This window comes from Apis laboriosa, unplaced genomic scaffold, assembly GCF_014066325.1.
Source record: "Apis laboriosa isolate Shangri-la unplaced genomic scaffold, ASM1406632v1 scaffold111_cov153, whole genome shotgun sequence".
NCBI lineage: Eukaryota > Metazoa > Arthropoda > Insecta > Hymenoptera > Apidae > Apis > Apis laboriosa.
Window position 1 is genome coordinate 107,731 of NW_025220849.1, and position 16,802 is coordinate 124,532.

The window sequence follows — 16,802 nt, forward strand, 5'->3', positions numbered from 1 at the left end:
ATAAAAAAGAAGAATTACGCGCAAGGACGTCGTATTCTCGTACAAGCGTATAAAAATGCAAAGATGTGCGTAAAGGAAAGAAAAAAAAGAAGGATAAAAAAAGAAACGTGCAAGAGGAAGAATCGGTTGATCTCGCGGAGAACCGCGAGATCGTGGCTTTCCCACTCGCTGCTTCGTGTTCGTACCTGCGTGCCGAGTAGCGCACCGGTGGTAGCCGAAGGTAGCCGAACTCGACCGAAGGCCGAGCCGAGCGCGAACGAGTTGCTCCCCGCCACAGTCCGAAATCGGCTAGCGTGACGATACGACGTGCGGCAACAGTCGTTTAATAGTAATAGACCCGTTGCCTTATATCGTTTAGTTCTCAATATCAGTACATCGTTGATTTGAATAATACCGCGGCTAACCGAGTGTTAGTGTCAGTGTCGAAAAAGAAAGAGATTTTGTGGAAAGAGAAACAATTCAGTCAGATTTCCGGCGTCCAGTGTAAGAAGAAATTCCGTTGTCACGATGGCAGCCCACGAGCATCATCGGGCTGCTGCTGCTTCTACTCTTGCTATTTTCGCATTGTTACCGTTTATAGGTGAGTGTGTTTATTAAATAATAATAAAATCAAACGGGAGATAGCTTCCGGACACGTGTATATTGCCATAAAGTTTTTGCACTTTCACCGAAACACCAAAGTCACCGCGGTATTCTGGTTGGCACGCGATCGCTCAGCAGGTGGTTAACCATTGCGCAGTGCCGTGGAATTCGAGAGAAATGTCTGTCGCGATATCGTACGTTGGAATTCGATGTGATACGTACGATCGAATTCGTATAAGGTTCTTAAAAACGTGTAGGAGATGCGAAGATTTCCGTATTATTACTCCGTCGCTATTATTACTCCGATATCGATGAAGCGCGGTAACTTTGCATGAATTCAAATATTTCGAGCGTCGCGAATGCGTAACCGTCGTTGATGCACCAGCGCTATACGTGGGCGCATTTTTTACTACTTACGTGCTATGTATATGTATATATAGCATGAGTGAGTAACGTTTTTGCTTACACCTGTGATATTCACAAGTGGTTATAAATACAATTTATTACCTAGAAAAGAAGGTTCATTAACTTATTGTTAGTATGTCAAAACTCTAATCTATGATATCGTAATTGAAAGATAATATTTATCGATCGATGAATCATATTTTGATACGTATCGGAAAATATTACAAGTGAAAAAAAAATTCACTATCTTTCATATATAGGATTATTAACAAGAAACTATAGGATATTTCAACGTTTTTTGTAATCATATTTTTTATTTTTCATTAGCAGTAGATATTCTATTTCTAGTACTGCTTTCGGTACTTTTTGATGTATCAAACGGCTCAATTTCTAATTGTTCTAAAGATCGCAAATATCAATTATAAGGTTTTCCATTTTTTACGAAACAGCAGATTTGTGTTCCAGGTATAATCTCAATAGCGGGTTGTATTAAGAACGAAAGAGAGACATCTTGTGAACTTAGGCTTAAGCAAAGAGACCGACACCTGAGCAAACGATCCTCTTGCACCTGTACAGTCGCCTAGGCAATAGTAAAAGAAAGGTGCACCTTGCGCGGAGTCGGCTTTCCGCTAACAATAACCTGACCTCCAAGGGACCGTCTGGGCCCTCTGGTCGCGTCCAAGGGAATCAGGGAAACGTTACCTGAAAGTCAGGCTCTGTTGCGTCGCCTTTGTGTTGTTCGAGCACTTTCCGTAAAATTACAGCGATGGCCTCGCTGGTGCAATTCTCGAATGGTATGGTGCAAATTGTCGTCAGTGAAAAGAAAAGTCATGGTGGTGATCCGTTCGTAATTTTATTTTTCTTTTCGTTTTCTATTATTCATTTATGATTCAACTCAATGATGTCCTCGTACGTTATCACTCCAAAATATTTGGATAGTTGTTTATCTTTGACTAGGAAGAAATTTAATGGAAAAAATTATACGAATAAGAGGATATGTTTTGTTTTCGTTTTTCTTCTTTGTGACTGTTACAGTTATGCGTAGTAGAATATTAATAATAGAATTAGAGTTAACAATTGTAAAAGATTAGGAAATAATAATGCTATCAAATAATGCATCCACATATTTAAATTTATAGTCTACTTTCATAAAAAGATAACATTATTTTTAGTTATTAGTCTTTCTAATTTATTTTAAGATTTTCTAAATTATTAATGAATTTTTCTTATTGAATTCCTTGAAGTTAATATTTTATTTCTAAATCATCTTGTGTAACATAATTTAGATATAAAATATGAGCAAATTGTACATAATATATATAATTAATACTTTATTTTTATTACTTTAATTAATACTTTATTTAGAATTTAAATTAAATTTCTTCCTAATAAAAAACAATCTTTACAATACATATAATGCGACATAATATTATTAGCACAAGAGATTAATTTGTCATTTTGCTAAAATTTACATTTTATCATCATAAATTCACTAGTGAATAGTTATGAAGTCTGTCTGCATGTTCTTCTTCATTATTCTCCGACCTTCGTCTTCATTATCATTTAATTTAAGAAAGGAAATATAATATAGCTAAGTTTTTTTAATAAGATGATTCAAATATCATACTCTTCTAATTAAGAAGATTCTATCACATCTATCAATATTTAATTTCTCATTAATTTGTTAAAATTCATCTACTATGACCATCAAATTTTAAATATTTAAATATATTCATGACTGATAATTACGTATTAGGTTGTTACATATGAAGTAGTCAATTTCTTAAACACGTAAAATCACTTAAAATTAAGTGACTAAATATATCATCATGAAGTATCTAATCTATTTTTTGCATCTCAATTTAAATCTAATTTGATCTAATAGTTTATCAATTGTTTTATTATAAACAAATAAACTAGATACTTTGAAATCAAATTCGAATATTTTTTTTTACAACTTAATTCTTCGTAGTATGAAAAATTTAAATTGACTAACGAGAATATAAAAAAATAAATCAAATTATTAAGAATAATTAATTATTATTATCCTAATTATAATAATTTTAATTCTTCGATTGATCAAATATATTGAATATTGAATCAAACTTTGATTAATGTTATTTATCTTCAACAAAACTATAAAATTTCAAATTCTTTTTAAGAATTTGATCATTTCATCTGCAACAACCTAATATAACACGTCTTCCACCGTTCTTTCGCGTTCGTCTTCGTCTCGTGGCCTCCTACATTCATCCTCATCCATCTGACCGCTCTCGCTTTAGCTCAGTCCGGTTTCGTCGAGTCGCCTCGGAATCACGTTGTTTTTTCCCTCCTCCTCTTTTTGTCCCGTTGTCCCTTCGCTTCTACAAGCGTGCCTCCGCTCGCGTACCGGTTGTAATTTATAAATGGCCATCGTGGTGCATGTAAGAGAGAGAAAGATGGTAGAACGGTACCGTTTCGATAGACCGTTTCACTTTCGAAGCGGTTCGTAGCAACGCGGTTATAAGAGCACGATAAAACATGCGGTTGTATACAATGGAACTTCATTTACATATCTGAACTTTATTTTTTGGTACGAAATTTTTGTCAATATTCAATTGAATTGACTGTAGCTCAGTTTTATTTGAACAGCATCTTCAATTTTGTATTTCGTGTCATGCTGAGGATCTTATTCTTCTGACGTTATAATTTATAATCGGGAATAGTAACTTTATTTATATAATTTAATTATAAATTTTATCAAATTAAAAACTCTTTTTATTATGCATTTTTCGATCGATAACGTAATCTACTATTATCAGAATTCAAAATTTCGTGCCAATTTTTAACAAATAGTAGCAGTTGTTTCAACTTTTTAGAATCATTAATTTAATTGATTTCCAAATCGTCGTAATAGGATGCTATGAACAAAAACAAAGAAGTATCACGATAATGAGGCAATAGAATAATCTAATGATAGCATTAGGATTCGTAAAGTTTTTTTATTGTCAAATTTCATGTATTTCATTATTAAACTTATTATTTGAGTCAAGAAAATTTATCGTGCTTGTCACTTATAGGTGTAAAATTTTGTTAATAATGCATAAATTGTGAGGATTCTGGCTACATGAATTAACTTATCCCCCGACGGGTTCGTATAAATGGAGTATACTTTTCGTGAGTCGTATATAAGTTCCAAGAAGGCGTTAGCCCGCGAGTTGTTTCCTCTGAAATTTATTTGTCATTGTTCGAGGCCCTGCTATGACTTACAACAAGGAGAATACGCATCTGCATTTTTCTCTCAATGCCCCCTCCGGTTTGTGGTAGGTACAAAGAGGATCGGTTCCAGGGAGAAAGTGTCGCAACGACAATACTACGCGTCCAAGCGTGAATACAACGAGGAAATAACATGCATAGAAGGTGGTCCACGTCGTGTGGAGGTGGAAATTTTGACGAATTGTTTCTTAAAATATTCTTCTACGAAGATAAAAGTGTCTTATGAACATATTAATGGCCACTTAAATACATATACACGGGTCGTTTGAAATTTGATGGCAGATATAAAATCGTAAGCTTTCTTTATTATGATAAATATTTAAATGCGAGAAATCTAAATGGAATATTCGTTGCTCGAATGAATTAATTCATTAGGAGATATTAATATTAATTTGAAGAGTTTTACTCGTTTTATTCTTTTTTATTTATTTATTTATTTATTTATTTTTTTTTTTTTAAGAGAAGAGAAAAAAGGAAATTAAATTCATTTTTGAAGAAAGGCTAGGAAGATTCATTTTGGTGGAATTGTTATTAATTATCTCTTAGTTATCTTTAGTTATCTAGTTATTGATTGACCTATTTAACACATATTTTTGCAGGAAATGAAGATTTTTTTTAAATGAAGTTTTAATATGAACTATTAATTATTGGCAGAAAGTCAATATTAGAAGAATATTAATTAATGGAACATTTTTCTTTATTTTTCCGTCAAAACATTTTTAAATCCATTTAGATCTTAGTTATCCGTCACGTTATCGAAAATTTTAGACATTCACAATAGGAATAAAAATCAAAGTGTTGAAAAATGAAATTTTATTACATATCCAAACGACACAAAAGTATTATAACTTAAAAATATTTATTCAACGACGTAATTAATACTTATTCTGAAGAGGTTCAAAAATTCAGCGATTCCTCCATTCAAAACAATCCTTCGAAGAGATTGTCAAACCTCTTTATACCCTCTTCGAGCCTCTGTATCGCGTGCTCTGTCCAAAGAATCCTTCGCGATTACCTTAAGAGTTGTTCGAGAGAGGAAAAAGGAAGGATGGCGCGAGGCAATCGAGACTCTGAGAAAAACGTTGGATGGTTGGAAGATAAACGGGCCCGGAGCTGACCTTTTCTCGTCTCAGCATTGTAAAACGCGCGATGCCACACCAGTCTTTCGCGTGCAAGGGAACATCCTCTTCGTGTATTCTTTTTTTTTTTTTTTTTTCCCTCTCTTTCCAAAGTTCGTCATTGCACGAGAGAGAACGATCCATTCGCACGGGTCATCGATCCTTTCTCATTCTTTCTTTCTTTTTTCCTCCTTTCTCTCTCTCTCTCTCTCTCTCTCTCTCTCTCTCTCTCTCTCTCTCTCTCTCTTTTTCTCTCCGTGTCGCATTGTTACGCGGTGACCCATTGCCGCGGACCCATAGATATATTCCGGGGCCATTAAAGTTCCTTTCTCTCGCTTGACCCACCATTATCGAACCGCATAAATATAACGATGCAACCGTGTTGAACGAAAACGCTTCCCTTGATCCGGTATAAAACCCGTCTCGTGAACGAACTCTCGAAACGAAAATTCTGAAAATTAACGAACGGGAACGTAGCGGAACTTGAGGTACCACTGTGTGGAATTTTTCTTCGAATTTACGGGAAGAAACGGCAGCGAATGCAATAAAGTTGGGGTATACGGTTAGGGGAATGTGGCGAAAAAGGATGGAGGAAGTTTAGAGTTTACTCGCGAGAGTAGCCGTTGATTATGGCTGTTACGGTAGCCTCCGTGATAAAATATTCCAGGGGAAACCGAGGGACTGCATTGTTGGCGCCACTTAATGAGTCCTCGTGGTTTCTTTCTCCCTTTTTTTTTTCTTCCCCCTCTTTTTTTTATTAAGACCAATATAGTGACCGTCATCGTAAAAAAAAAAAAAGGCTAGTTTTCAACTGGAAGGGGAACGATGAAGGGATTGGTCGATTGTGCGAGGGTGTTATATATACGGTGGAGAGAGGAATATCCCTCTGGTCTGCCCATTTCGCGTTTCCGTTGCCGATAATTAGCGATTTTTCGACAGGAAATGAAAAACAAACATAAAGCACTCGCGTGGCTCGTTTCAACAACGCTCTCTGGTGAAATAACCGGGAAATTGAGAGAGGATCCATCGGTGGGGGGAACGATCGTTTTGCCTCTGGTTTCATCGCCTCGAACAACGGAATTTCGATGGAATTTAGAGACCATGGATGGTTACGCGTGTATTTCTAACGTCGATGCAACATATTCGCAAAGGGAATCGATCGAAATACAATTGAATATTTTGATTTTAGAATCTGAACTTGAAAGATGGAACTTATATAGTGGAATTATATAATATGGATGTATCAATTTGAAGAGGATAAAATAAATAAAAGACAAGATTAATTTAATCTAATAGAAAAAAATGGAAAAAGTAACAAATCATTATAATTATTACACTATCGATGAGAGTATAATGAACATATGTATGTTATTTTCCACTGCAATAAAAATCATAATCGTAAAGTAAAGAATAAAATTATCACGTGTATATTTGAAGTTAGATATTAAAACTGATAAAGTTGATTTATATCTCATATATAATCTACGGATCTATTATTTAATAATTATAATAAATTATTTATCATTAATTCAATTACGCGTTATATTTAATCAATAATAATTTGAAATTTTTCGTATTTCAAATAGATATGGAATGACCTGCATTCTTGATTCTTGTATAAATTATAAATTTCTCGTGTTCGTTTAAAATTGAAAGGGAACTGGAATGCTTATACATCGGTTTTTTTTTTTTTTCTTCATTTACATGGTTCGAAATGAAAAGTTATTTCAAATGAAATACTGATTACGGTTCTCGGTATTGAGTGTTGTAACATTTAATGAGATAGTAAACTTCGAGTGAAGGTGTTTTCCTGAGAGGATAGAAAAATGATAGTATTACTGATGCATTAGAGAACTATTCATTTGAAAGTCCAACATTCTCCTGTAAGGTTTTTTAAATTATTATCCTCGTGATAATTAATAATTTATTAATTTATTTATTATTTTAGATCAGGTCACGTATGGTATTATTAAATTAAGTTATTTAATTTTATATTCAATTTTAATTTGTACTTTTGTTAATATATTATTACTTAATCAATAATGAAAACACGAACGATACATAATTGAATTACATAAATTCATATAAAATAATTATTAAAATAAAAATCAATAAAAATTAAAGTATCTTAATTAAAAGTATTGCAGATCGTCCACTACTCAACGAAATGTTGAGACTCAAGAAAGAAAAAATTATTTTAGTAAATGGAAATTCTGTTTAAAATTAATCATTTTAATAATACCAACGATAATAATCCCAATTACTCGATCGCATTAACAAATTACTCTTAATTAAATTGCAAGGTTAATTAAAAAGTAAGAATAAATTACACGAATCCATCCAAAGCGGATCAGAGGAAAGCGGACGAGACCAAAGACAGGAAAAAAGAAGCAGAAGACATCGATCCCCTCGAGAACAAAGACAGAGAACGATAATTTTCGTGTGATTAAGCATGGACCACTTAACGAGTCAGTCGATTGACAGGGACACGTTTTTAATTACGATTTCTGATATCCATAATCGATATTTCGCGTGGAAGAGGGGGATGGAGCGTCGAGGAATGTTCAATTCGCGCGTACCAAACATTAATCAAGCAACTGGAACGTCGAAACAAACGAGAAGAGAAACGGTGTGGAACAGAGATACAAAATGAAATGGAAATAGGGACAATAATGGTGGCGCGATTCGTTCGAATAATCGTCGAATAGAAATAATTTTCACTTTATGCGTTGTTCTCGCGGACAACGGAGAATGATCGATCGCGCTGTTGGATGGAAGTCAAGTGTGTTCACACTTCGTATCTTATCGAGCGAAGGAGAGAAAGAGTAGGTGTGCATCGCGACGAGATAATTCTTAATCAGCGATCAAGGCTCGAGGTAGAATTACGAGCTTGTTTTCGTCGACGAATGGTCTTTTATTAAGCTGATGTTTGTGTGAAATTTCTTCGAAATTCCAGTTTGATCATCTGTTTCTACCGATTAAAACTAGAATGAGGTTTTTAGAAGATTTAGGATTGGCTCAAGGCAGGATTATTTTGCGTCATTATGAGAGGAAATGTTAAAAATAATTTTTAGTGTAATATAAAAATATTGAAAACATCTGTCATCAAGTATTTTGTCTTTTTAATCTTTATATCTATGACTATCTTTATAAATTTAAATAATAATATTGAACAGTAAAATAATACGTGCAAATTATTAGTGGTTTAGAAAACTTTTTTTTTAATAGGCTTCGTATATAATTCGAAATTAAATCATTCCAGGATTAAAATAGGAGAATGTAATGAAATTTTATAATTACTTTTTTCTTTCATTTTTAATAATAATTCATCAAACGATGAATTAGTTGAATAGAATAGAACGATTCATCAGTTGCTTCAATTTCAATTTTTTGTATAAATAAATTTCATAATCACAAAATTATTTTCAACATTTATAATTATATAACATTCATAACTACAGTCTAATCTCATGATTGTAAGTGTTTATCTCACGACACGTTCTCTTTTCTCGCTTGTGTCTTACATTTAAAGTAGTACTAATCCCTATATCATCGTTCTCTGTAATCTTTCTCGAGAAATTTTATTCTAACCGCGAGATTTCGATAACACAAGAGATTGAATAACACATTTGAATTATTTAAACTACGCAAAAAGAAATACAGGAAGAAAGAGAGAGAGAGAGAGATTTTGTGCTAACGCGTTTATTATGAATATTGTTTCTGTTTTGTATTGTTATTAATGGGAAATATCGAGTGGTACTACCGGTATGCGATGTATATACAAGTTGGACGTGTGAAAATTTGTTATTTTTGGTGAAAGCATTGCGCCACCGTTTGCACGAATCGTATAGAAAGCTCCATTTGCGAGTATCTAGTGGCTATTAGCGAGCAGCTTTGAACGATACAGATTTATAGTTTATATACATAAATAACAGTTTTTGTCTATTTTATTTTGTTCTATTCCGTGAGTAAAAATTTTTTCTTTTTTAAATTTCAATTCAATTCGTTTTACATACGATGCTGTTATATTTCTTGCAATAAAATTTGAAAATTTGAGAAAGATAATAATAAAAAAGAAGTATGAGATTATTAAAAAAATTTTATAAAGATCGAATACAAGAATGTATTTAAAAATAATTTAATATATCACGACATCGAATAATTCTTAAAAAATCTCATTTTTATTTCAACCATCTTCGAAAAATCAAATTTCCTATAAATTCAATCCACCTATCGCAATCCAAGATTCCCTGCTCTCCGCCCAAAAATCTCCAATCTTCAATCCCCTCACCTCCATTCCCTCAAATCTCGAGGTACTTCATTACCATATCCCCGACTGCACCTATTTCTCGAGAACACTGAAGCGTCTTTCCGACACGAAGACTCTCGTCACCGAATGTTGCAACATTGTCAGCGAATAACAGAGCGTCAAACGAACCTGACGACGCCTTTGTACATCCACCAAGCACGCGACTCCATTTGACTCTTGTTCGCGTTTCGTGACTATTAAGTTTCCAAAAGTTTCAATGCGCTTCCTCCCTCTCTCTCTCTCTCTCTCTCTCTCTCTCTCTCTCTTTCTCTCTCTCCTTCCAGCGACTGGCTCGACGAGTTCCAAGTAGGTGCATGAAAGAAGAGACGGAGAAAGTGTATCGCGATGATAATGACGATGATACATATTCCTTCACGGTAGAGAATGAACGAATAAAAGTGATGGTTGGATTACATACAATTATTACAGCAGTCATGGAATCGATTGCACGCGTTTCGTCCACGCCACACACGGAGGGATCCGGTTTGTGAGGCTTCTCTAACGAGCCGAAGGATTCGGTGACGTCACTAGACCGCCCGTAGGATTAACTAGCTAAATACTTCACCGTGAATTAAGCCCGACGCCCACCCACGGCTCGTCGTCGTGCAAGGGCTACGCCGAGTTACTTTACTAAAATAACAGCTGGCCGTGTTATTTAATCACGAGCTTCAGGGACTATCCGGGAAGAAGAATATAGAGCCTCTTTGTCTTATCATTCTTGGATTGGCTTTAGATCGGATTTTGAGGTGGAGGTGGTTGCACGTGCAAGTTAATTTTGTTTATGAATATTCGAAGGATTTCCGATGTTCACGATGACGTTAGAATTTCAATATATTAGGATTTTAATTCGAATCATTTTATTGTTAGAAGTAAACAAAATTCCATTCTTTAGTTAATTGTTAGTTAGTTGTGTATTTTGTGTAATTGAAATTAAGGAATTTTAAAAAGTATAGGATTAGTCAGATGTTGAATTGGATTAGGAATGTTCGTGTATTATATTTTTGAAATTAAAAAAGTTAAAAAAAGAGAACGTGCAGTTAATCAGGAATTGAATCGTTAAACAGGATATGCAGTACAAGTATAAGAAAAGAGGAAAAAAATCCAATGAAACAAACGAACAAAAAATTCCTCATTTAGATTAAGTAGAAGTAACAACTCCATTTACCAGCAAAGCAAAACCATCTCGTTCAGCAGCAATAAAAATGTGTTTCAAATTTCTTCTCCACCAGTCGCTACTTAACAAACATCCATTACAAACACGTGGAACAACGATCCCCTTTATTGCTTCACAAATAATACTGTAATAAAATTCTAATAATTACATGTATATTCCTGTTTTTGTTGACTTTCTTTAGTAATAGTAATTTTTCAAATAACTTTAAACTAAAAACGTGTTTTCCATGTTACGAATCTATCGATATTTTATATTGTTGTAAAATCTATAGATAAGCATTTCTAGAACTATTGTTAGTAGAATAATAGTAGATATTTAATATTCATCGATCCAAAATATCTACTTATAAATTTTCATATTTCATTTATTTCATATTTTTATAATTAGAAGTGGATCAATTTTTATTATTTACAAATATAATATATTAGAACTAAAATAAAATATCGTATCCATTTAAAAACAAACGTTGCAGCTTAAAAACGCATTTCAAATTACACATCTCGTTTCACGATAGTTGCGTTCGCCAAGACAAACAAATTACGATGAAACGTTCCTAGACGTTTCTACGATTCTTTTATTTTCTTCTTCTTCTTTTCCTTCTTTTTCCATCCTCCTCATCTTCCAAAGAGACGTCTCGACGTCTTGGAAGACCGGAACACTGGTGGACCCCTCCGCGAGGAAAAATCGTTATCGTAGAAATAGGCTTTAATTAAAATATTCCGACCAGATGACGTCTCCTCGCGCATTCTCCTCCATCTCTTCTGCTTCTTCTGCTGCGTTTGCTCGAAACGCACGGCTCTAGGGTTCGTTGAACTTTTCCACTCGCCCGTGGAAAAGTCGTCCTGAGAAACGATATTACATTTTTCCAAAGCAATTTCGATGCCAGTTGCGGATATCTCTTCCGCAAAGATCGTGGATAGTTGCCATTAAGTTTGATGAATATCTCGACAGGGCGAGGAGAAATCTCTCGTGAATATTTTCTTAGAGAATTAAGTCGTCTGGGTCGGTTGATTAACTCGAATTGAGTGGACGACATTGGTCGAGTGTCTTACTTTCGTAATTCTTTCTCCCTCCGTTGCTCTTTTCTTCCGTGGGTAAATTGATGGACCATTCGAATATTAATAAATAATGATAGCCACAAGTGTGTAGTATTGGTAGATCGATGAATATTTTAATTGGAATATTTTTTTTTTTGCATATCAAAAAGATCGCGGTTAATCTAGTAGTTGTTGAATTAATAATGGATATTATGCAGATACCGATTTTTTACTTGATAGATATTTGTAGATTGAGATAAATGTTATTGTGATTATTCGGTTAAGGAAAGGCAAATTGCATAGTTGATAGGTAATCCGTCTTCTAGATCAGGAAAATTAATATATTTTATCGTTATATATTGTACGATAAATCTTTGTTCCATTATAGGAGTGTGATGATTTCATTACAGCGTTAATGAAGCATATTATTTTGAGAATGAAGAGACAATTACTTAAATACTAATGCTTTCCAATTTCAAATATTAATTTGACAAAGATGTATCGACGTGGACATCCCATTATTTACAAAAACATGCCAACAACGTTACAAACTATAAGACAGCTCATTGAAATATACAAACTCGAAAATTACAGGACAAGAAACGGCAACAAAGGGTTTGAAAAATTTCCACAAAGGATTACCAAAATTTATATTCAACACCGACAATTCTCATCAACCGATATAGCTTTTAATACGCCCATTATGCCTCCTCGAGCCATTATTCACGAACAATCGTTGAAAAAACGAAGGAATTCCTATCGCAACCCCTCATCCATGACAATAGATCACGAATCACAAACGACGAATCGAAAAATACGTATTCACAATGTTGTGCGTGGATCCTCAAAAACACGCGGAGATGTGTTCCACGTTCCGCGCGACGAATGTAAAATTAATTATCCCCTTAATCGTGCGGGAGACCGCGTGCGTGAGATTCAGGGCCGGTTAATTTGAATGCTCGTCAAAGTGACGCGGTGCGGTCTGGTTGGATGACGCATGCGTGAACGCGCGCGTACACTCGTGGAACTCGGAATAAAAAGGAGACGAAGAAAAAGAGAGAGGAAAGAAAGAGAAAGAGAGAGAGAGAGAGAGTGAGAGGAAGAGAACAATCGTGTCCCTCTCTCTGGAAAGAGAGGAAAAAAGGGGGTGAAGAGATAGGGGATAGATAAAAAGGGAAGGAGGGGACGGGCCATGGGTTTTGTGAAAACCTGTTTTGGGTTTCTGCCAGCAACCTGCCGCGTGCACCTGTACGGACAAAGAGAGTTTCGAGAGGGGAGAGGTTTGTCCGGCTTTTCAACGACCACCTCGGGCCTTTTCCTTCGCGATGGTCCCCTGAGCCCGAGCCGACGTTTGTATACCGGGTGTACCCTCTTCATTGGAGGGGTACAAGTTGGCTAACTTGGCCGTGTGCGTAAGTTCCAAATCAGGTCCGCCTAACCAACCTGTCCGTTGGTCGTCGCCGCAATTATACGAGCGACGATAAATTATATCGTTGCTTCTCTCCTATTATTAACATTTCTGCCGCGCTTCTCCGTGTATCTGGAAACGGCGCCACGCTTGTGCTGGAGGTGTATGCATCACGTTAAGCACAGTTATCTTACGGAAATCGGGATTTACCGTTTCCACGTTATGGCGTATAGTCGAGACAACATGTTGGGATGTTTGGTCTGATGTATCTCTCGTTAACGGTCGGCCCTAGGTTTGGGTTAATATTCTCAGAGATAGAGTTTTTTTTTTTTTAATTGTAGCAATATGAATATGACGCGCTTGGATAACGGGATCCTTTTAAAAATCTAAGTCTAAAAGAAGAATTTTTGTAACTTTCTTTCCAACAAATTGATTTGATAACTTTATTCTTTTTTTTGTACTTTATTAATTAATAGGTAAGATATTAAACTATAGAATGATTTAACTATTTTGATAATTTGAATTAAAATAAGTTTATATTTTTTAGTGGGGCGAAAAGAAACGGACAAAATTGTAATTCTTCGATTAAAGAAGTTTATGTGACAACACAAAAATTTAAAGTCGAGTTACTTGTTGGCTTTGGAACTTCGATCGAGGGAAAGAAATTCGTCTTTTCGAATAAAGCACATTTGTATCGTTCTTTTTTTCCCATGGTACGTATAGATGTGTATAGACGCGAACGAGTTTTGGTCGTTTCGACGTCAGACGCGAGATTTATTTGGTGAAATGGAGCAGAAAGGGCCGGGCTTTTCTTCTGTCTCGGTTCCTTCGAAATATATTCAGGACTTGTGGAAATTCTATTCATGTCACGTGCTGTTTCTCTAATGCAGTCAAAAGTCGGAAATATAAAATTCTTTGTGTACGTATATAGTTTCTCAGGATATTATTGCTTCTACCAGACCAAACACACCCTCAGACCTTTCTCATTTCATTTTGATTTATATTGCCCTCATGAATGCAAGTGATCACGTCTTCGAATGGAGCATCGTTAGTGCTCCAACATTTTTGCATTGTAAGTAATATCCTAGAATTTCAAATGACTAATTTAAAATGAAGATCACAGGGTGAAATAACGATTTAAATAAATACAAGAAGATAACTTTAAAATTCAATGCACTTTCATTACATTATGTCACTTTGTCAATTTATTTTTTTTGAAAAAACTTCTTCCAAATTCTTCATTTTCGTTATTCATCATATTACAAAATTAATCCTCAATTCTCGAAAAATAAATAATATGCTAAATAATTTTATTTTATATAGCATCGTTATATTTCTCTATTTCAAGATTTCAAAAAACGTTAAGAAACCCTCGTCCAGTCTAATTAATATCTTTTTTCAAATAGAAAATCAAAACAATCGAGAAACAGACGAGTTTAATTGTTATTCGAGTTCCGTGAAAACTAATTTGCCTATCTTCCAAAACGATGGTGGCTACCTACAGTTGCAATTACACTCTCAAGTGGATCGTAGAAAATTAACGTTCGTTCACCGTAGTGATTAACGTTCCCGTTGTAATTGGAACATCGTTTGACAATAGTTTGGATAACTGGTGTTCGCAATCAACCGGCTGCGTGAAGATTCTTTTGACCAAATGGAGCGTGGATAAACGTAGTTTTCCCATCGTAGTAATCCTATTGTGATGAAGCTAACCGCAAACGCTGTTAAAACGATTTCGAATCGATTTCGAAGAAATCTTTGCCATTAATAGGAACGTTAATCTGCGGAATCGTAATCCTTTAAATTGGAAAGATACTGCGAACACGAGATTCTCCCATTATTTTTCAAAAAGGAATTGAATCTGATGATGATTTATAACCTTCTGGATTTTCATCGTTTAAAGGTTTATTGTTTTACTCGAAACAATTGTTATATTACTTAATAATAAACTCTTTCTCCAAATCAGAAAAAAGTATAAACAAATGAAATAGATTTTTAAAATTCTTTCTCTGAATAGAATATAGAAAATAGAATTTTTCAAAGTGTTGTTATACCAATAATGCAAAAATGTTCATTAAAAAATTTCCAAGAATTTTTCAATAGTTAGAAGAAATAAATTTGTATCCAAATAACTTTATTTGGATACTTTATTCATAACTACTCTTAATGCTAAAATTAATAAATTCTTGGTAATAAATTTCTAGTAACTTTCATCTGCATTTAACAAAATTAATTCTATCACAATTACATCCATATTTATATATACATATTAATATATAAACAAACTAATAACATTTAACCATTAAATCACGTTACAGGCAGACAATTCTATCATTAAACGCAAAATCGAAATAACGTCACGCTCAACCACTTTACACCCCGTCCATCAATCTTTCTATGTCCAGCGACCTTGTCTACCCCGACTTCTCCCCATTGAATCCTCCTCGTCTCGACACGGTACGATAATGTCGAACGATTATAAGACGTCTATATTTGTTGTCGGGGATGCCTCGAAGCCAGAGAGATCCATCCACCTTGCCCGGTAATGGGACTTCACGCGGGGCTCGTTGTTAAAGCGACAGGTCACCCGTGACACCCCTCTCGGTTATGCTCTCGGCCCCTTCCACTTCCGTTAGCTTCGTTTTCGCGTGAACTGGATTAAAACGAACTGCTGGCCTCTGTCCGCGGCGAACCATCCATGGGAATTGGAATAACGGGGCCTCGAGCCAAAGGATAGATCAATGGAGAATGCCTAGATCACGATAACGAGCTGGCCAAGCCTGAACTTTTGTTTGTGCTCGTTTTTCATCATCAGGTATGTGTGTATGTGTGTGTGTGTGTGTGTGTATAAGTTGGTCAGCGATTCGTTAAAATTGCTTGTTACGCCGTGAAATTCGAAATATAAATTTAGTTTTTTATTTTGTTTACGATCTTCTGGATCCTCGTCGATACTGTGATCGACGTTTAGGGGTTGGATCGTTGAGATTCGTATTTGATATCTTGATAGATATGAGATGCAAGCAATAGTGCATCATGAAATTTATTAGTACGTTTTGTAATTTAGGTAAGGAGGATTATTCTGGATTATTTTTAGAATTTAGATAATTTAGTATATAATGGTTCTAGTGTTTTTTATTCGATAATTAATTGTGAATTTTCTTTAGTTGGAAAATATTTATTTTATATTTTGTATATATAGGATGTTTTATCCCTCTAAAAGTCCACGAATATATTTATACTTTGTAGATATATAGTTCTAAAAGTAGATATATAGTTCTAGTAGATATATAATTCTAAAAGTGTCCGATTTTACTTGTCACTTTGCATTTTATTTTTTTTTTTTTTTTGTAAATAATTATCGTCGAAATTTTTATGTGAAATTATCGTGTAATTCACACGTTTGGTTTCCTTCACGGTTCTGAATTCTGAATCTGTTTAGATAACATTTAAATGATGACGTTTGATGTTTAAGATTATCGCGATTCAGCACGAATACCTGATAGTTAGACCGTTA

General features: G+C 34.6%; 1 protein-coding gene across 1 annotated transcript in view; it reads left to right on the plus strand.

Moving 5' to 3' along the window:
* The first annotated feature begins 255 nt into the window (after positions 1-255).
* LOC122711156 (fasciclin-2-like) overlaps positions 256-16,802 on the plus strand; it is a 164,491-nt gene continuing 147,944 nt past the window's right edge. Inside the window, exon 1 of the mRNA XM_043929656.1 lies at positions 256-580. Within this exon, the coding sequence (XP_043785591.1) occupies positions 508-580 (73 nt within the window). The 5' untranslated portion in view covers positions 256-507. The remainder of the gene's footprint in view (positions 581-16,802) is intronic.